This window comes from Eucyclogobius newberryi, unplaced genomic scaffold (assembly GCF_026437365.1).
Source record: "Eucyclogobius newberryi isolate DKJ021-1_F unplaced genomic scaffold, fEucNew1.0.hap1 SCAF_201, whole genome shotgun sequence".
Taxonomy (NCBI): domain Eukaryota; kingdom Metazoa; phylum Chordata; class Actinopteri; order Gobiiformes; family Gobiidae; genus Eucyclogobius; species Eucyclogobius newberryi.
Window position 1 is genome coordinate 139,365 of NW_027315837.1, and position 22,164 is coordinate 161,528.

At 52.1% G+C, this 22,164-nt stretch overlaps 2 protein-coding genes across 2 annotated transcripts in view; one reads left to right on the forward strand and one right to left on the reverse strand.

The window, feature by feature from the left end:
- The window catches only part of slc35c2 (solute carrier family 35 member C2), a gene marked incomplete at its 3' end in the record, with an annotated part of 127,601 nt that extends 119,915 nt beyond the window's left edge, over positions 1-7,686 (reverse strand). Inside the window, exons 1-4 of the mRNA XM_072456984.1 lie at positions 7,396-7,686; positions 6,966-7,300; positions 5,985-6,135; positions 5,529-5,592 (exon numbers count right to left, since the gene is read on the reverse strand). Of these exons, the coding sequence (XP_072313085.1) occupies positions 5,529-5,592; positions 5,985-6,135; positions 6,966-7,076 (326 nt within the window). The remainder of the gene's footprint in view (positions 1-5,528; positions 5,593-5,984; positions 6,136-6,965; positions 7,301-7,395) is intronic.
- Positions 7,687-14,779: 7,093 nt separating this feature from the next.
- taf13 (TATA-box binding protein associated factor 13) lies at positions 14,780-18,241 on the forward strand. The gene is made up of 4 exons (XM_072456983.1): positions 14,780-14,825; positions 15,596-15,706; positions 15,814-15,955; positions 17,995-18,241. Exons 2-4 carry the CDS (start codon positions 15,597-15,599, stop codon positions 18,115-18,117), a joined length of 375 nt encoding a protein of 124 aa, XP_072313084.1. The 5' UTR covers positions 14,780-14,825; position 15,596; the 3' UTR covers positions 18,118-18,241.
- The last annotated feature ends 3,923 nt before the right edge of the window (positions 18,242-22,164 follow it).

Genomic DNA, 22,164 nt, shown 5'->3' on the forward strand with positions numbered 1-22,164 from the left:
GAGGATCACGTGGACATCGAGGATCACGAGGATCACGTGGACATCGAGGAGCACGCGGACATCGAGGAGCACGAGGAGCACGTGGACATCGAGGATCACGCGGACATCGAGGATCACGCGGACATCGAGGATCACGCGGACATCGAGGATCACGCGGACATCGAGGAGCACGCGGACATCGAGGAGCACGCGGACATCGAGGATCACGCGGACATCGAGGAGCAGGCGGACATCGAGGAAGACGCGGACATCGAGGAGCACGCGGACATCGAGGAGCACGAGGAGCACGTGGACATCGAGGATCACGCGGACATCGAGGATCACGCGGACATCGAGGAGCACGCGGACATCGAGGAGCACGCGGACATCGAGGAGCACGCGGACATCGAGGAGCAGGCGGACATCGAGGAAGACGCGGACATCGAGGAGCACGCGGACATCGAGGAGCACGAGGAGCACGTGGACATCGAGGAGCAGGCGGACTTCGAGGAAGACGCGGACATCGAGGAGCACGCGGACATCGAGGAGCACGCGGACATCGAGGATCACGCGGACATCGAGGATCACGCGGAGCACGTGGACATCGAGGAGCACGCGGACATCGAGGAGCACGCGGACATCGAGGAGCACGCGGACATCGAGGAGCACGCGGACATCGAGGAGCACGAGGAGCACGTGGACATCGAGGATCACGCGGACATCGAGGATCACGCGGACATCGAGGAGCACGCGGACATCGAGGAGCACGCGGACATCGAGGAGCACGCGGACATCGAGGAGCAGGCGGACATCGAGGAAGACGCGGACATCGAGGAGCACGCGGACATCGAGGAGCACGAGGAGCACGTGGACATCGAGGAGCACGAGGAGCACGTGGACATCGAGGAGCAGGCGGACATCGAGGAAGACGCGGACATCGAGGATCACGCGGACATCGAGGAGCACGAGGAGCACGTGGACATCGAGGATCACGCGGACATCGAGGATCACGCGGACATCGAGGAGCACGCGGACATCGAGGAGCACGCGGACATCGAGGAGCACGCGGACATCGAGGAGCACGCGGACATCGAGGAGCAGGCGGACATCGAGGAGCACGAGGAGCACGTGGACATCGAGGATCACGCGGACATCGAGGATCACGCGGACATCGAGGAGCACGCGGACATCGAGGAGCACGCGGACATCGAGGAGCACGCGGACATCGAGGAGCAGGCGGACATCGAGGAAGACGCGGACATCGAGGAGCACGCGGACATCGAGGAGCACGAGGAGCACGTGGACATCGAGGAGCACGAGGAGCACGTGGACATCGAGGAGCAGGCGGACATCGAGGAAGACGCGGACATCGAGGAGCACGCGGACATCGAGGAGCACGCGGACATCGAGGAGCACGCGGACATCGAGGAGCACGAGGACATCGAGGAGCACGCGGACATCGAGGATCACGCGGACATCGAGGAGCACGAGGAGCACGAGGAGCACGTGGACATTGAGGATCACGTGGACATTGAGGATCACGCGGACATCGAGGAGCACGAGGAGCACGAGGAGCACGTGGACATTGAGGATCACGTGGACATCGAGGAGCACGAGGAGCACGCGGACATCGAGGAGCACGCGGACATCGAGGAGCACGAGGAGCACGTGGACATTGAGGATCACGTGGACATCGAGGATCACGAGGATCACGTGGACATCGAGGAGCACGCGGACATCGAGGAGCACGAGGAGCACGTGGACATCGAGGAGCACGTGGACATCGAGGAGCACGTGGACATCGAGGATCACGCGGACATCGAGGATCACGCGGACATCGAGGATCACGCGGACATCGAGGATCACGCGGACATCGAGGAGCACGCGGACATCGAGGATCACGCGGACATCGAGGAGCACGAGGAGCACGTGGACATCGAGGATCACGCGGACATCGAGGAGCACGCGGACATCGAGGAGCACGCGGACATCGAGGAGCACGCGGACATCGAGGAGCACGCGGACATCGAGGAGCACGCGGACATCGAGGAGCAGGCGGACATCGAGGAAGACGCGGACATCGAGGAGCACGCGGACATCGAGGAGCACGAGGAGCACGTGGACATCGAGGAGCAGGCGGACTTCGAGGAAGACGTGGACATCGAGGAGCACGCGGACATCGAGGAGCACGCGGACATCGAGGAGCACGCGGACATTGAGGAGCACGAGGAGCACGTGGACATCGAGGAGCACGCGGACATCGAGGAGCACGCGGACATCGAGGAGCACGCGGACATCGAGGAGCACGCGGACATCGAGGAGCACGCGGACATCGAGGAGCACGCGGACATCGAGGAGCACGCGGACATCGAGGAGCACGAGGAGCACGCGGACATCGAGGATCACGCGGACATCGAGGAGCACGCGGACATCGAGGAGCACGCGGACATCGAGGAGCACGAGGAGCACGTGGACATCGAGGAGCACGCGGAGCACGCGGACTTCGAGGAGCACGCGGACATCGAGGAGCACGCGGACATCGAGGAGCACGCGGACATCGAGGAGCACGCGGACATCGAGGAGCACGCGGACATCGAGGAGCACGAGGAGCACGTGGACATTGAGGATCACGTGGACATCGAGGATCACGAGGATCACGTGGACATCGAGGATCACGAGGATCACGTGGACATCGAGGAGCACGCGGACATCGAGGAGCACGAGGAGCACGTGGACATCGAGGATCACGCGGACATCGAGGATCACGCGGACATCGAGGATCACGCGGACATCGAGGATCACGCGGACATCGAGGAGCACGCGGACATCGAGGAGCACGCGGACATCGAGGATCACGCGGACATCGAGGAGCAGGCGGACATCGAGGAAGACGCGGACATCGAGGAGCACGCGGACATCGAGGGGCACGAGGAGCACGTGGACATCGAGGATCACGCGGACATCGAGGATCACGCGGACATCGAGGAGCACGCGGACATCGAGGAGCACGCGGACATCGAGGAGCACGCGGACATCGAGGAGCAGGCGGACATCGAGGAAGACGCGGACATCGAGGAGCACGCGGACATCGAGGAGCACGAGGAGCACGTGGACATCGAGGAGCAGGCGGACTTCGAGGAAGACGCGGACATCGAGGAGCACGCGGACATCGAGGAGCACGCGGACATCGAGGATCACGCGGACATCGAGGATCACGCGGAGCACGTGGACATCGAGGAGCACGCGGACATCGAGGAGCACGCGGACATCGAGGAGCACGCGGACATCGAGGAGCACGCGGACATCGAGGAGCACGAGGAGCACGTGGACATCGAGGATCACGCGGACATCGAGGATCACGCGGACATCGAGGAGCACGCGGACATCGAGGAGCACGCGGACATCGAGGAGCACGCGGACATCGAGGAGCAGGCGGACATCGAGGAAGACGCGGACATCGAGGAGCACGCGGACATCGAGGAGCACGAGGAGCACGTGGACATCGAGGAGCACGAGGAGCACGTGGACATCGAGGAGCAGGCGGACATCGAGGAAGACGCGGACATCGAGGAGCACGCGGACATCGAGGAGCACGCGGACATCGAGGAGCACGAGGACATCGAGGAGCACGCGGACATCGAGGATCACGCGGACATCGAGGAGCACGAGGAGCACGTGGACATTGAGGATCACGTGGACATTGAGGATCACGCGGACATCGAGGAGCACGAGGAGCACGAGGAGCACGAGGACATTGAGGAGCACGCGGACATCGAGGATCACGCGGACATCGAGGAGCACGAGGAGCACGTGGACATTGAGGATCACGTGGACATTGAGGATCACGTGGACATCGAGGAGCACGAGGAGCACGTGGACATCGAGGATCACGCGGACATCGAGGATCACGCGGACATCGAGGAGCACGCGGACATCGAGGAGCACGCGGACATCGAGGAGCACGAGGACATCGAGGAGCACGCGGACATCGAGGAGCACGAGGAGCACGCGGACATCGAGGAGCACGAGGACATCGAGGAGCACGTGGACATCGAGGAGCACGCGGACATCGAGGAGCACGAGGACATCGAGGAGCACGCGGACATCGAGGAGCACGCGGACATCGAGGAGCACGCGGACATCGAGGAGCACGAGGACATCGAGGAGCACGTGGACATCGAGGATCACGCGGACATCGAGGATCACGCGGACATCGAGGAGCACGCGGACATCGAGGAGCACGCGGACATCGAGGAGCACGCGGACATCGAGGAGCACGAGGAGCACGCGGACATCGAGGAGCACGTGGACATCGAGGAGCACGCGGACATCGAGGAGCACGAGGACATCGAGGAGCACGCGGACATCGAGGAGCACGTGGACATCGAGGAGCACGAGGACATCGAGGAGCACGAGGACATCGAGGAGCACGCGGACATCGAGGATCACGCGGACATCGAGGAGCACGAGGAGCACGTGGACATTGAGGATCACGTGGACATTGAGGATCACGCGGACATCGAGGAGCACGAGGAGCACGAGGAGCACGAGGACATTGAGGAGCACGCGGACATCGAGGATCACGCGGACATCGAGGAGCACGAGGAGCACGTGGACATTGAGGATCACGTGGACATTGAGGATCACGTGGACATCGAGGAGCACGAGGAGCACGTGGACATCGAGGATCACGCGGACATCGAGGATCACGCGGACATCGAGGAGCACGCGGACATCGAGGAGCACGCGGACATCGAGGAGCACGAGGACATCGAGGAGCACGCGGACATCGAGGAGCACGAGGAGCACGCGGACATCGAGGAGCACGAGGACATCGAGGAGCACGTGGACATCGAGGAGCACGCGGACATCGAGGAGCACGAGGACATCGAGGAGCACGCGGACATCGAGGAGCACGCGGACATCGAGGAGCACGCGGACATCGAGGAGCACGAGGACATCGAGGAGCACGTGGACATCGAGGATCACGCGGACATCGAGGATCACGCGGACATCGAGGAGCACGCGGACATCGAGGAGCACGCGGACATCGAGGAGCACGCGGACATCGAGGAGCACGAGGAGCACGCGGACATCGAGGAGCACGTGGACATCGAGGAGCACGCGGACATCGAGGAGCACGAGGACATCGAGGAGCACGCGGACATCGAGGAGCACGTGGACATCGAGGAGCACGAGGACATCGAGGAGCACGAGGACATCGAGGAGCACGAGGACATCGAGGAGCACGAGGACATCGAGGAGCACGCGGACATCGAGGAGCACGAGGACATCGAGGAGCACGCGGACATCGAGGAGCACGCGGACATCGAGGAGCACGAGGAGCACGCGGACATCGAGGAGCACGCGGACATCGAGGAGCACGCGGACATCGAGGAGCATGTGGACATCGAGGATCACGCGGACATCGAGGAGCACGTGGACATCGAGGAGCACGAGGACATCGAGGAGCACGCGGACATCGAGGAGCAGGGGCGTGTCTGCAGCGGGGGGCGTGTCTGCAGGGGGCGTGTCTGTGGAGAACCTACAGACTGATGGTGATGAAGAGGAAGCTCCAGTTGGACAAACCGATGTCCAGCGCCGTGGCAACAGCTGAAACACAAACATGTGAAGCTCCTTCAGTCTCTCACCTGTCCAACTGCTCGTTAACGCAAATGTCCAATCAGCCAATCACATGACAGCAACTCTATGCATTAGGCTGTAGACAAGAGGGTGTGCTGCAGGTCAAAGGTCAAAGGGTCAGAAGGAGGAAGAAGGTGATGTAAGAGACTCTGACCGTGGCGTGGGCGGCGCTGCCAGACCAGGTCTGAGTGTTTCTCTGGTTCGAGCTGATAGAAAGGCAACAGCAGCGGGGGCCACACATTATATATATATATATATATCGATGAGTGACAATGAAATAAATTAAATGTTGTTAAATAACTGATCGATCATAAAGTCCAACCACTCATATGTCCTGACCTCTGACCTCTGACCTCTCGTACCTGTGGGCGCGACCTTCCACACATAGTCTCTCCAGCCCAGCACCACTCGGGGTTTCCCAGTCGCACACAGCAGGGCTCTGCGGGTCATCGCCGAGAGAAGAAAGATGATGGACATGTGCACGAGGGTCATGAAGAGCGGGAAACGAAAGTCCTACAACGAGATTAAACAAGTGCACGAGGGTCATGAAGAGCGGGAAACGAAAGTCCTACAACGAGATTAAACAAGTGCACGAGGGTCATGAAGAGCGGGAAACAAAAGTCCTACAACGAGATTAAACAAGTGCACGAGGGTCATGAAGAGCGGGAAACGAAAGTCCTACAACGAGATTAAACAAGTGCACGAGGGTCATGAAGAGCGGGAAACAAAAGTCCTACAACGAGATTAAACAAGTGCACGAGGGTCATGAAGAGCGGGAAACAAAAGTCCTACAACGAGATTAAACAAGTGCACGAGGGTCATGAAGAGCGGGAAACAAAAGTCCTACAACGAGATTAAACAAGTGCACGAGGGTCATGAAGAGCGGGAAACAAAAGTCCTACAACGAGATTAAACAAGTGCACGAGGGTCATGAAGAGCGGGAAACAAAAGTCCTACAACGAGATTAAACAAGTGCACGAGGGTCATGAAGAGCGGGAAACAAAAGTCCTACAACGAGATTAAACAAGTGCACGAGGGTCATGAAGAGCGGGAAACAAAAGTCCTACAACGAGATTAAACAAGTGCACGAGGGTCATGAAGAGCGGGAAACAAAAGTCCTACAACGAGATTAAACAAGTGCACGAGGGTCATGAAGAGCGGGAAACAAAAGTCCTACAACGAGATTAAACAAGTGCACGAGGGTCATGAAGAGCGGGAAACAAAAGTCCTACAACGAGATTAAACAAGTGCACGAGGGTCATGAAGAGCGGGAAACAAAAGTCCTACAACGAGATTAAACAAGTGCACGAGGGTCATGAAGAGCGGGAGGGCATCTGACGTACTTTCATGAGCCACTTGTTGTAGAATGTGATTCCGATGGAGAAGATGTAATAGTGCAGAACCAGGCCCAGAGTGCGCAGCGCCCTCCAGAGGTACTGCAGAGGAATATCCATCGACACTAACCACTCTGCCACGTCCTGAGAAGTCCTGGATTTGTCCCAGTTTAGAGCAGGTTTAGAGCAGGTTTAGAGCAGGTTTAGAGCTGGTTTAGAGCTGGTTTAGAGCTGGTTTAGAGCTGGTTTAGAGCTGGTTTAGAGCTGGTTTAGAGCTGGTTTAGAGCTGGTTTAGAGCTGGTTTAGAGCTGGTTTAGAGCCATTCACAGCTTGGTCCACGTTCACTGTGGAAAAACACAAGGTGGTTTAGACATAATTGCGTTCACACTTTTAGTCCTGTTTAGTCCTGGTCCAGATCAGTCTTAGTCTAAGTTTGCACCTGGTTTGGAGCTGGTTTTGGACCGTTTTATTCTCGGTTTGGACTTGGATTATTCACACTTTAGTCTTGATGTAGTTCTAGAGCTGTGAGATTCATGTGAAGAACTTCAGAGACAGGGTTTATTCTGATGGGAACAGGGTTAGTGGTCCTGGTTTGTTCAGACCCTCTTCAGACCCTCTTCAGACCCTCTTCAGACCCTCTTCAGACGCTCTTCAGACGCTCTTCAGACCCTCTTCAGACCCTCTTTAGACCCTCTTTAGACCCTCTTTAGACCCTCTTTAGACCCTCTTTAGACCCTAGACCCTCTTTAGACCCTCTTTAGACCCTCTTTAGACCCTAGACCCTCTTTAGACCCTCTTTAGACCCTCTTTAGACCCTCTTTAGACCCTCTTCAGACCCTCTTTAGACCCTCTTTAGACCCTAGACCCTCTTAGACCCTCTTCAGACCCTCTTTAGACCCTCTTTAGATCCTCTTTAGACCCTCTTTAGACCCTCTTTAGACCCTAGACCCTCTTCAGACCCTCTTTAGACCCTCTTTAGACCCTCTTTAGACCCTAGACCCTCTTTAGACCCTCTTTAGACCCTAGACCCTCTTTAGACCCTCTTTAGACCCTAGACCCTCTTCAGACCCTCTTCAGACCCTCTTTAGACCCTCTTTAGACCCTAGACCCTCTTTAGACCCTCTTTAGACCCTCTTTAGACCCTCTTTAGACCCTAGACCCTCTTTAGACCCTCTTTAGACCCTCTTTAGACCCTCTTTAGACCCTCTTTAGACCCTCTTCAGACCCTCTTTAGACCCTCTTTAGACCCTCTTCAGACCCTCTTTAGACCCTCTTTAGACCCTCTTTAGACCCTAGACCCTCTTCAGACCCTCTTTAGACCCTCTTCAGACCCTCTTTAGACCCTCTTCAGACCCTCTTTAGACCCTCTTTAGACCCTCTTCAGACCCTCTTCAGACCCTCTTCAGTCCCTCTTTAGACCCTCTTTAGACCCTCTTTAGACCCTCTTCAGACCCTCTTTAGACCCTCTTTAGACCCTCTTTAGACCCTCTTCAGACCCTCTTTAGACCCTCTTTAGACCCTAGACCCTCTTTAGACCCTCTTCAGACCCTCTTTAGACCCTCTTTAGACCCTAGACCCTCTTTAGACCCTCTTCAGACCCTCTTTAGACCCTCTTTAGACCCTCTTTAGAACCTCTTTAGACCCTAGACCCTCTTTAGACCCTCTTCAGACCCTCTTTAGACCCTCTTTAGACCCTCTTTAGACCCTAGACCCTCTTCAGACCCTCTTCAGACCCTCTTTAGACCCTCTTTAGACCCTCTTTAGACCCTAGACCCTCTTTAGACCCTCTTTAGACCCTCTTTAGACCCTCTTTAGACCCTCTTTAGACCCTAGACCCTCTTTAGACCCTCTTTAGACCCTCTTCAGACCCTCTTTAGACCCTCTTTAGACCCTAGACCCTCTTAGACCCTCTTCAGACCCTCTTTAGACCCTCTTTAGACCCTCTTTAGACCCTAGACCCTCTTCAGACCCTCTTTAGACCCTCTTTAGACCCTAGACCCTCTTTAGACCCTCTTTAGACCCTAGACCCTCTTCAGACCCTCTTTAGACCCTCTTTAGACCCTAGACCCTCTTTAGACCCTCTTTAGACCCTCTTTAGACCCTCTTTAGACCCTAGACCCTCTTTAGACCCTCTTTAGACCCTCTTTAGACCCTCTTCAGACCCTCTTTAGACCCTCTTTAGACCCTCTTTAGACCCTCTTCAGACCCTCTTCAGACCCTCTTTAGACCCTCTTTAGACCCTCTTTAGACCCTCTTTAGACCCTAGACCCTCTTCAGACCCTCTTTAGACCCTCTTCAGACCCTCTTTAGACCCTCTTTAGACCCTCTTCAGACCCTCTTTAGACCCTCTTTAGACCCTCTTCAGACCCTCTTCAGACCCTCTTCAGTCCCTCTTTAGACCCTCTTCAGACCCTCTTTAGACCCTCTTTAGACCCTCTTCAGACCCTCTTTAGACCCTCTTTAGACCCTCTTTAGACCCTCTTCAGACCCTCTTTAGACCCTAGACCCTCTTTAGACCCTCTTCAGACCCTCTTTAGACCCTCTTTAGACCCTCTTTAGACCCTAGACCCTCTTTAGACCCTCTTCAGACCCTCTTTAGACCCTCTTTAGACCCTCTTTAGAACCTCTTTAGACCCTAGACCCTCTTTAGACCCTCTTCAGACCCTCTTTAGACCCTCTTTAGACCCTCTTTAGACCCTAGACCCTCTTCAGACCCTCTTCAGACCCTCTTTAGACCCTCTTTAGACCCTAGACCCTCTTTAGACCCTCTTTAGACCCTCTTTAGACCCTCTTTAGACCCTAGACCCTCTTTAGACCCTCTTTAGACCCTCTTTAGACCCTCTTTAGACCCTAGACCCTCTTTAGACCCTCTTTAGACCCTCTTTAGAACCTCTTTAGACCCTAGACCCTCTTTAGACCCTCTTCAGACCCTCTTTAGACCCTCTTTAGACCCTCTTTAGACCCTAGACCCTCTTTAGACCCTCTTTAGACCCTCTTTAGACCCTCTTTAGACCCTAGACCCTCTTTAGACCCTCTTTAGACCCTCTTTAGACCCTCTTTAGACCCTAGACCCTCTTTAGACCCTCTTTAGACCCTCTTTAGACTCGCACAGATGAGCTTGTTCTTTACGTGGTCGAACCCGTCACTTTCACCTGTGGATTCAGTCCGGGTTTGGTCCAGGTTTGGTCCGGGTTTGGTTCCTCCGCCATCTGTCTCTATCCTCCGTGAATCTGCAGCTTTGACATGATGTTTTTCAGCTCACAAACGTGTTTTAAGAACTCAAAGTTTAAACCTCTAAAGCTGCTGCTGACGCGACACTCACTACAAGCCAGGCATTTGGCCCGGGGCGTGGTTTAACCTGTCAGCCAATCAGGCCTCTGCGCAGCGCCCCCTACAGACGCGCACACTCACTGCACTCACAGGCCGGTCAGACTTATTTATCATATTTAACGAAATAAGTGAGTTTGAAGTGGAAAAGATTAAGAACATTTTCAAAAATACGTCTAAATGTAAGACCAATGGAAAGAAAGGTTCATATTCGCGTACAGTAGGTGGCGTAACCAGCCCCCGGAAGCCAAGATGGCCGCCATTGAAGCCTATGGAGCTGCTCATTGGCTCATGGTTCCAAAAACGTGTTTTAGTTCCGCATTACTTCCTGAACAGTGGTATTTCTCCTCCCACTTTTGTGACGTCATCGCCGTGAGGCTTTGGCGTCGGGAGCGCGCACGTCACAGCAGCGCGACAGACTGAGAAGAGTCAACACGGACTTTTGGAATAATTCGGCTTGAAATAGTCTGTTTACGTAACGTATAATGATGAATTGTTATATCCATCTATAAATATACATGTATCATGTTGTAAAGCTCTGATATTTAAGAGAATTATAAAGAAGTATTAAGATAAAAAGTCTGGTTTAATGACAATGAATTACATTTAGAGGTTTAATAACGTCCTCATCATTTTCTGTAGTTTTTGGTTTGGGTATTTATTTTGTTATTAACTTTTCAGTTATTTATTTACATAATATAATTTGGCCAATATGCATTTTTTTTAATCAGATGAGAAGAAATATAAAATATAATCATCGATTCTGTTACATAATTGAGTTAAGAAGTATTTAATTATATTCAGTTTCCTTTTGTGTCGTTTTTTGTATCATGTCAATCTTTAATAAATACAAAACACATTTGTTTATTAATGTATTTAATAAGAATAATGAACATGAATGAACTTGTTCAATAAATGCAAATCTGATTATAACTACAAATGATAAATTGATTTTAGCCAGTTTTAGTTGAGTTTTAAAGCTACAATGTGGGACTCCCTTATTAAGGAGTTTGAGTCTGTGTAATGTTCATTATTATTATCATCATTAATAGAATCAGAAAATGTATTGCCATTGTCAAAGAACAGAATTCACAAACAGTGGAACTTGCTTTGGTGATTCAGTGCAACATAAAAATATTAACAATGATAAAACAACCTGTATAAGTCAAATAGAACAAACTGAATAAGATAAGATATTCTTTTATTGTCCACACATGAGGAAATGTCGTTGTTGCAACACAGTAGATACAGAGGAAAAGGACAGAAAACTTAATAGATCGATCTTAATAGAAGAACTCTTATAAACAAAAACTCCTCTAGACAGAACCTCTCATTTCTTAATAAGAAATGGAGGAAATAAAGATAAAGATAAAATAAAAACAGCGTAAGACAAAATAATACTAATAATAATGGTAAAATAAACACTCTTTTTACATCAGTTATATGCACATGAATGTGACATTATTGTGTTAAAATACTTTGTTTCCATGGTTACACAGTCTTCTGTACTTCAGTAACTCCTCCGTTCAGCTCCATCATATGACTGAGAGAAACAGAACATGTCACAGCTTTAGATTAATACAAGTCATATAACATACACTTCATATGTTTAGATTATACAAGTCATATAACATACACTTCACATGTTTAGATGATACAAGTCATATAACATACACTTCACATGTTTGTCCTGAAGCTGCTTCACAGACACATGTGACACATCAGTGGCTCTTTTGAAGAACAATTATCATTTAGTTTTTTTGGTCATAACAAAACAGACATTTTATAAATTCAAAATACTGATTCTACTGTTTACTTTTAGTCGAGGCAGAAGTTATTATTAAAATACCTTTTGCTTTGGAGTCGTCAGGAGTTTACTTGAGATGACTCTGTGTCTGCAGTGACCTGTAGTGACCTGCAGTGACCTGTAGTGACCTGTAGTGACCTGTAGTGACCTGCAGTGACCTGTAGTGACCTGCAGTGACCTGCAGTGACCTGCAGTGACCTGTAGTGACCTGTAGTGACCTGCAGTGACCTGTAGTGACCTGCAGTGACCTGCAGTGACCTGTAGTGACCTGCAGTGACCTGTAGTGACCTGCAGTGACCTGCAGTGACCTGTAGTGACCTGCAGTGACCTGCAGTGACCTGTAGTGACCTGCAGTGACCTGCAGTGACCTGCAGTGACCTGTAGTGACCTGCAGTGACCTGCAGTGACCTGTAGTGACCTGTAGTGACCTGCAGTGACCTGCAGTGACCTGTAGTGACCTGTAGTGACCTGCAGTGACCTGCAGTGACCTGCAGTGACCTGTAGTGACCTGCAGTGACCTGCAGTGACCTGTAGTGACCTGCAGTGACCTGCAGTGACCTGTAGTGACCTGCAGTGACCTGCAGTGACCTGCAGTGACCTGTAGTGACCTGTAGTGACCTGCAGTGACCTGCAGTGACCTGCAGTGACCTGTAGTGACCTGCAGTGACCTGCAGTGACCTGTAGTGACCTGCAGTGACCTGCAGTGACCTGTAGTGACCTGTAGTGACCTGCAGTGACCTGTAGTGACCTGTAGTGACCTGCAGTGACCTGTAGTGACCTGTAGTGACCTGCAGTGACCTGCAGTGACCTGTAGTGACCTGCAGTGACCTGTAGTGACCTGTAGTGACCTGTAGTGACCTGTAGTGACCTGTAGTGACCTGTAGAGCTCTGGTCAGCACAGACAGACTAAACTCACTGGTCAGCTCTGAAGATGAGAAAGATACTCATTAGAACATTGATATATTCTGCACATTTAACAGAGAAAAGCTGGAATATGTTATTGACACATTTACATTTCGCTCTGTAACACAAAAGTTCCTCTTTTCACATTAATTTTTAAAGCTAGAACCAAAAGTCATTTATTTATGCATAAGTTTAAACCTTAGACGTTAGAACATAACTGACATGTTTGCTAAATCTCTACATATTCCATGGAAGTAAATCCATGACATTCCTATAGAAAACACGCGTGTGCTTTGTTTAAACACAGCACACTTCATTATAAAATATGTAATAAAACCTTAAATGTGGTCTCAGCCCCTGTAAGTACAGCACTGTCACTTTTAAACACCTTCACATTTATGTATGTAAGATATGACCCATTATAGCAGGTTATATTTGAATTATTGGTAGTTTTTTATAGCACATAATACAAACATCACTTTATTTCCTTCTTTCTCTAGTTTTCCTTGATCTGTGCATAACCTCTTGTCTCTTAGAACATTTAGTAAGAGAAATAATGAGTTATTTATTTGCAGAAGCACGAGCCATCGTGACGTGTTGTTGCATCTTTGTGTAGCTAAACTTTAGCTTACGTTAGCTCGTGTTAGCTCGTGTTAGCTTGTGTTAACTCGTGTTAACTTGTGTTAGCTCGTGTTAGCTCGTGTTAGCTCGTGTTAACTCGTGTTAGCTCGTGTTAGCTCGTGTTAACTCGTATTAACTCGTGTTAACTCGTGTTAACTCGTGTTAGCTCGTGTTAACTCGTGTTAACTCGTGTTAACTCGTGTTAGCTCGTGTTAGCTCGTGTTAACTCGTGTTAACTCGTGTTAGCTCGTGTTAGCTCGTGTTAGCTCGTGTTAACTCGTGTTAGCTCGTGTTAGCTCGTGTTAACTCGTGTTAGCTCGTGTTAACTCGTGTTAGCTCGTGTTAACTCGTGTTAGCTCGTGTTAGCTCGTGTTAACTCGTGTTAACTCGTGTTAACTCGTGTTAGCTCGTGTTAGCTCGTGTTAACTAGTGTTAACTCGTGTTAACTCGTGTTAGCTCGTGTTAGCTCGTGTTAACTCGTGTTAACTCGTGTTAGCTCGTGTTAGCTCGTGTTAACTCGTGTTAGCTCGTGTTAACTCGTGTTAACTCGTGTTAACTCGTGTTAGCTCGTGTTAGCTCGTGTTAACTCGTGTTAGCTCGTGTTAACTCGTGTTAGCTCGTGTTAGCTCGTGTTAACTCGTGTTAGCTCGTGTTAACTCGTGTTAACTCGTGTTAACTGTGTAATCGTTGTTTTACACTTCATATGGAACGATGTGTGAAACGTGAGGAATGACAAACAAACACAACTTACGTGTCTCGTCTCGTCACGTGTTCTTCTGTTTGTGTTTAGTTTCCGTCACGTGTTCTCCCGAGGCTCGTTCATGAGGGTCACGTGCGCGCTCGGTGCGCGTACACCGTTCACCGGAAGGTTAAAAAAGTATTTATTAAGTATTTTAGAAACAGTTGAAGAGTGAAATTCCTTCTATTTTATTTTTAGACTAAAAACAATTTAGCATGTTTGGTAATTTTAGAGGCCGAACTCCTGAAATGGTCCGACCAAGAGGCTGCATTCTGCGAAGTGGCCACTACTCAATTTGGAGCCAGAGGCAGAGGGGGCGTGGCCTATCCAGATATTATAATACATCCATGGGCGTAACGCACGTAAAAGTTGAGTGCCACGCGCCGTAGAAGAAGAAGGAGGGTCAGTGTTTGTTTGCACTTCCGGGTCAGAGCGGAAGTCAACACTTGCCGCTTTGAAAAACACGGTCGAGGTGAGTTTGGGCTCGTTTTATCATAAAAAAACAGACACATTTACGTTTTCTGAAGCTGAAACTGCGAGATATGCGTGAAGTGCGTTTAATAAACCTCCAAATGTGCTTAATAAATCTCCAAATGTGTTTAATAAACTAATAAACCTCCAAATGTGTAAATGTGACTCAGGTTGTTTCTCTTTGAGACATTTAACATTAAGAGTTAAACTGTCTAAAAATGATTTACAATTAACACATTTTTAACCAACTAAAGGTGAAATCTGTGAGTGAAGCTTCTAGAGAGAAAAGCTATGAATCAAGTGTTTTATGAATGAAAATCAGAAATATATATATATTTTTTGACATTTAGATTTAATAATATCACTGACTTATTCAAGGTCTTTGTGTTTCAGAGTTTGTTTAGTCCAGACAAACTTGACCTTTTAGACTATTCAGGACCTGACCTTTGTTCTTCAGGACGTGACCTTTGCTCTTCAGGACGTGACCTTTGCTCTTCAGGACGTGACCTTTGTTCTTCAGGACGTGACCTTTGCTCTTCAGGACCTGACCTTTGTTCTTCAGGACGTGACCTTTGCTCTTCAGGACGTGACCTTTGCTCTTCAGGACGTGACCTTTGCTCTTCAGGACGTGACCTTTGCTCTTCAGGACGTGACCTTTGTTCTTAAGGACGTGACCTTTGCTCTTCAGGGCGCTCGTTCTTCAGGACGTGACCTTTGCTCGTTCTTCAGGACGTGACCTTTGTTCTTCAGGACGTGACCTTTGCTCTTCAGGATGGCGGAGGAAGAGGAGGAGCCTGGGTTTGAGGAGGAGCCGGAGGAAGCTCACGGAGGAGTGGACTCTGCTCACGGCCGACGCAAACGACTCTTCTCCAAAGAGCTGCGGTATTTACGCTTTATTATCACGTTTATAATCACAAGTGCACATGTGTGAATGAGACCAGGGTCAGAGACACTGTTACCACGGCAACAGACGTGTGTTGCTGTTGCAGGTGCATGATGTACGGCTTCGGAGACGACCAGAACCCGTACACTGAGTCTGTGGACATCCTGGAGGACCTGGTCATCGAGTTCATCACCGAGATGACCCACAAAGCCATGTCCATCGGGCGCCAGGGCAGAGTGCAGGTGGAGGTGAGGCCTACGGGGGCGGAGCGAGGGCTGAGGGGGCGGAGCGAGGGCTGAGGGGGGCGGAGCGAGGGCTGAGGGGGGCGGAGCGAGGGCTGAGGGGGGCGGAGCGAGGGCTGAGGGGGCGCAGCGAGGGCTGAGGGGGCGGAGCGAGGCCTATGGGGGCGGAGCGAGGGCTGAGGGGGCGGAGCGAGGGCTGAGGGGGCAGAGCGAGGGCTGAGGGGGCGGAGCGAGGGCTGAGGGGGCGGAGCGAGGGCTGAGGGGGCGGAGCGAGGGCTGAGGGGGCGGAGCGAGGGCTGAGGGGGCGGAGCGAGGGCTGAGGGGGCGGAGCGAGGGCTGAGGGGGCGGAGCGAGGGCTGAGGGGGCGGAGCGAGGGCTGAGGGGGCGGAGCGAGGGCTGAGGGGGCAGAGCGAGGGCTGAGGGGGCGGAGCGAGGCCTATGGGGGCGGAGCGAGGCCTGAGGGGGGCGGAGCGAGGGCTGAGGGGGGCGGAGCGAGGCCTACGGGGGCGGAGCGAGGGCTGAGGGGGCGGAGCGAGGGCTGAGGGGGCGGAGCGAGGGCTGAGGGGGCGGAGCGAGGGCTGAGGGGGCGGAGCGAGGGCTGAGGGGGCGGAGCGAGGGCTGAGGGGGCGGAGCGAGGGCTGAGGGGGCGGAGCGAGGGCTGAGGGGGCGGAGCGAGGGCTGAGGGGGCGGAGCGAGGCCTACGGGGGCGGAGCGAGGGCTGAGGGGGCGGAGCGAGGCCTATGGGGGCGGAGCGAGGCCTATGGGGGCGGAGCGAGGGCTGAGGGGGGCGGAGCGAGGGCTGAGGGGGGCGGAGCGAGGCCTACGGGGGCGGAGCGAGGGCTGAGGGGGCGGAGCGAGGCCTACTGGGGCGGAGCGAGGGCTGAGGGGGCGGAGCGAGGGCTGAGGGGGCGGAGCGAGGCCTACGGGGGCGGAGCGAGGGCTGAGGGGGCGGAGCGAGGGCTGAGGGGGGCGGAGCGAGGGCTGAGGGGGCGGAGCGAGGCCTATGGGGGCGGAGCGAGGCCTATGGGGGCGGAGTGAGGCCTATGGGGGCGGAGCGAGGGCTGAGGGGGCGGAGTGAGGCCTGCGGGGGCTGAGGGGGGCGGAGCGAGGGCTGAGGGGGCGGAGCGAGGGCTGAGGGGGCGGAGTGAGGCCTACGGGGGGCGGAGTGGGGCGGAGTGAGGCCTACGGGGGCGGAGTGAGGCCTACGGGGGCGGAGTGAGGGCTGAGGGGGCGGAGTGAGGCCTCTGGGGGCTGAGGGGGCGGAGCGAGGGCTGAGGGGGCGAAGTGAGGCCTACTGGGGCGGAGCGAGGGCTGAGGGGGCGGAGCGGGGGCTGAGGGGGCGGAGCGAGGGCTGAGGGGGCGGAGCGAGGCCTCTGGGGGCGGAGCGAGGGCTGAGGGGGCGGAGTGAGGCCTGCGGGGGCTGAGGGGGGCGGAGCGAGGGCTGAGGGGGCGGAGCGAGGGCTGAGGGGGCGGAGTGAGGCCTACGGGGGGCGGAGTGGGGCGGAGTGAGGCCTACGGGGGCGGAGTGAGGCCTACGGGGGCGGAGTGAGGGCTGAGGGGGCGGAGTGAGGCCTCTGGGGGCTGAGGGGGCGGAGCGAGGGCTGAGGGGGCGAAGTGAGGCCTACTGGGGCGGAGCGAGGGCTGAGGGGGCGGAGCGGGGGCTGAGGGGGCGGAGCGAGGGCTGAGGGGGCGGAGCGAGGCCTCTGGGGGCGGAGCGAGGGCTGAGGGGGCGGAGCGAGGCCTACGGGGGCGGAGCGAGGGCTGAGGGGGCGGAGCGAGGCCTACGGGGGCGGAGCGAGGGCTGAGGGGGCGGAGCGAGGCCTACGGGGGCGGAGCGAGGGCTGAGGGGGCGGAGCGAGGCCTATGGGAGGCGGAGCGAGGGCTGAGGGGGCGGAGCGAGGCCTGAGGGGGCGGAGCGAGGGCTGAGGGGGCGGAGCGAGGGCTGAGGGGGCGGAGCGAGGCCTGAGGGGGCGGAGCGAGGGCTGAGGGGGCGGAGCGAGGGCTGAGGGGGCGGAGTGAGTTTGTAAAGTTGTGTTTTGTTTCAGGACATTGTCTTCTTGATTCGTAAAGATCCGCGGAAGTTCGCTCGAGTGAAAGATCTGCTCACGATGAACGAGGAGCTGAAGAGGGCGAGGAAAGCCTTTGACGAGGCCAACTATGGCTCCTGAGAGGTCGTGTGGAGGTCGTGTGGAGGTCGCGAGTCTCTGGAGTTATGATTCTGTTTGAATGTTTAATCATCTGAGCTGTGTCATATTTTATGGTTGATTAAATGTTTTTTACTTTACAAAGTCATTTTTGGCATCAGACTTTTATTTCATTCTTTAGAGGACGTTTGTCTGCAGGGGCCCCTGGGGCCTCTGGGGGCCCTACAGACCTTTAACGAGGTGTTCACGGAGCTAAACCAGGTCTTTTCTGGAGTGTTGGGCTCTTGCAGGAGCCGAGCGGCTGGAGGGGCCTCGGGGGCCTCAGGGGCCTCTACATCACTCTAAAGATTCTGACTCACACTCACTGCATCTGAGAGCCGCTTCAGCCACAGGAAACATCAACTGGGATTGTGTGGAGGCCCCTGAGGCGTAATAATAATCCGGGGTGGTTGAAGAGGAGCCGGTCTTGTCCCTTGCCTAAAGGAGGCGCTCTTGAGGCGTGAGGTGGTGTCAAATGAGATGAACTTTGTAACATTCTGTCATGATTTGTTTGAACGAATAAATATCCGTGACATCGTCGTGACATTGTCATGACATCATCGTGATATTGTGACATCGTCATGACATCATCGTGACATCATGACATTATCGTGACATCATGACATCATTGTGACATTGTGACATCATCATGACATCATCGTGACGTTATCGTGACATCATCGTTACATCCCCATCTTTTTCTCTCTACTTCTTCTGTCTTGTTCATTTTATCTGTATATTAATGTGTTCTGTACGTGTTGTCCCCCCTGTCTGTAAATACACCCCCTTTTTTTATTATGTTCAGCGTCTTTGGGTCACTGAAAAGCGCTATATAAATAAAAGTTATTATTATTATTATTATTATCGTGACATCATCGTGACATCATCGTGACGACATCGTGACATGACATCATCGTGACATTATCGTGACATCATCATGACATCATCGTGACATCATCGTGACATCATGACATCAACGTGACATTATTGTGACATCATCGTGACATCATCGTGACATCATCGTGACATCATGACATCATCGTGACATCATCGTGACAGCATCGTGACATTATCGTGACATCATCGTGACATCATCGTGACATCATCGTGACATCATCGTGACATCGTGACATGACATCATCGTGACATCATCATGACATCATCGTGACATCATCGTGACATCATCGTGACATCATGACATCATCGTGACATCATCGTGATATCATCGTGACATTATCGTGACATCATCGTGACATTATCGTGACATCATCGTGACATCATCGTGACATTATCGTGACATTATCGTGACATCATCGTGACATTATCGTGACATCATCGTGACATCATCGTGACATCATGACATCATCGTGACATTATCGTGACATCATCGTGACATCATCGTGACATCATCGTGACATCATCGTGACATCATCGTGACATCATGACATCATCGTGACATAATCGTGACATCGTGACATCATCGTGACATCATCGTGACATCATCGTGACATTATCGTGACATCATCGTGACATCATCGTGACATCATCGTGACATCATCGTGACATTATCGTGACATCATCGTGACATCATCGTGACATTATCGTGACATCATGACATCATCGTGACATTATCGTGACATCATCGTGACATCATCGTGACATCATCGTGACATTATCGTGACATCATCGTGACATCATCGTGACATCATGACATCGTGACATCATCGTGACGTCATCGTGACATCATAGTGACATCATGACATCATCGTGACATTATCGTGACATCATCGTGACGACATCGTGACATGACATCATCGTGACATCATCGTGACATCATCGTGACATCATGACATCGTGACATCATCGTGACATCATCGTGACATCATCGTGACATCATAGTGACATCATGACATCATCGTGACATTATCGTGACATCATCGTGACGACATCGTGACATGACATCATCGTGACATCATGACATCATCGTGACATCATCGTGACATCATCGTGACATCATCGTGACATCATCGTGACATCATAGTGACATCATGACATCATCGTGACATTATCGTGACATCATCGTGACGACATCGTGACATGACATCATCGTGACATCATCGTGACATCATGACATCAACGTGACATTATTGTGACATCATCGTGACATCATCGTGACATCGTGACATCATCGTGACATCATCGTGACATCATCGTGACATCGTGACATCATCGTGACATCGTGACATGACATCATCGTGACATCATCATGACATCATCGTGACATTATCGTGACATCATCGTGACATCATCGTGACATCATCGTGACATCATGACATCAACGTGACATTATTGTGACATCATCGTGACATCATCGTGACATCGTGACATCATCGTGACATCATCGTGACATCGTGACATCATCGTGACATCGTGACATGACATCATCGTGACATCATCATGACATCATCGTGACATTATCGTGACATCATCGTGACATCATCGTGACATCATCGTGACATCATGACATCAACGTGACATTATTGTGACATCATCGTGACATCATCGTGACATCGTGACATCATCGTGACATCATCGTGACATCATCGTGACATCGTGACATCATCGTGACATCGTGACATGACATCATCGTGACATCATCGTGACATCATCGTGACATTATCGTGACACCATCGTGACATCATGACATCATCGTGACATCATCGTGACATCATCGTGACATCATCGTGACATCATGACATCATCGTGACATTATCGTGACATCATCGTGACATTATCGTGACATCATCGTGACATCATCGTGACATCATCGTGACATCATCGTGACATTATCGTGACATAATCGTGACATCATCGTGACATCATCGTGACATCATCGTGACATCATCTTGACATCATCGTGACATCATGACATCATCGTGACATCATCGTGACATCATCGTGACATTATCGTGACATCATCGTGACATCATCGTGACATCATGACATCATCGTGACATTATCGTGACATCATCGTGACATTATCGTGACATTATCGTGACATCATCGTGACATCATCGTGACATCATCGTGACATCATCGTGACATTATCGTGACATAATCGTGACATCATCGTGACATCATCGTGACATCATCGTGACATCATCGTGACATCATCGTGACATTATCGTGACATCATCGTGACATCATGACATCATCGTGACATCATCGTGACATCATCGTGACATCATCGTGACATCATCGTGACATCATCGTGACATCATCGTGACATCATCGTGACATCATCGTGACATCATGACATCATCGTGACATCATCGTGACATCATCGTGACATTATCGTGACATCATCGTGACATCATCGTGACATCATGACATCATCGTGACATTATCGTGACATCATCGTGACATTATCGTGACATTATCGTGACATCATCGTGACATCATCGTGACATCATCGTGACATTATCGTGACATCATCGTGACATCATCGTGACATCATCGTGACATCATGACATCATCGTGACATCATCGTGACATTATCGTGACATAATCGTGACATCATCGTGACATCATCGTGACATTATCGTGACATCATCGTGACATTATCGTGACATCATCGTGACATCATCGTGACATCATCGTGACATCATCGTGACATCATCGTGACATCATCGTGACATCATCGTGACATTATCGTGAACAAGAGCGTGTCCTTTAAAAGTGGGCGTGGCCTCCATGATGTCATACTTTAGTGTAAACAGAACGGACAAAAAGAAGAAATAAACATCTTTTATTTATTTTCCTCAAAACAAAATGTAACAGACGATAATGGGGCGTGTCACGTGTTTGTCCGTGTTGTTCTTGTTTATCCGTGTTTGTGGGCGTGGCACAGCTCGGAGTGTGTGGAGGTTCAGCCGCAGTGACCCCGGGCGGCCTCAGGGGGCGCTAGTGAGGAGAGGGAGCAGAGGGAGCAGGAGACGAGGGAGACGAAGGAGACGAAGGAGGAATGTCCAA

Bases quoted from the DNA above. Each gene is read 5' to 3' on its own strand.
- taf13 (XM_072456983.1), top strand. From the start codon at position 15,597: ATGGCGGAGGAAGAGGAGGAGCCTGGGTTTGAGGAGGAGCCGGAGGAA. The intron at 15,707-15,813 runs GTATTTACGCTT...TTGCTGTTGCAG, and splicing joins CTCTTCTCCAAAGAGCTGCG to GTGCATGATGTACGGCTTCG. The intron at 15,956-17,994 runs GTGAGGCCTACG...GTTTTGTTTCAG, and splicing joins AGGGCAGAGTGCAGGTGGAG to GACATTGTCTTCTTGATTCG.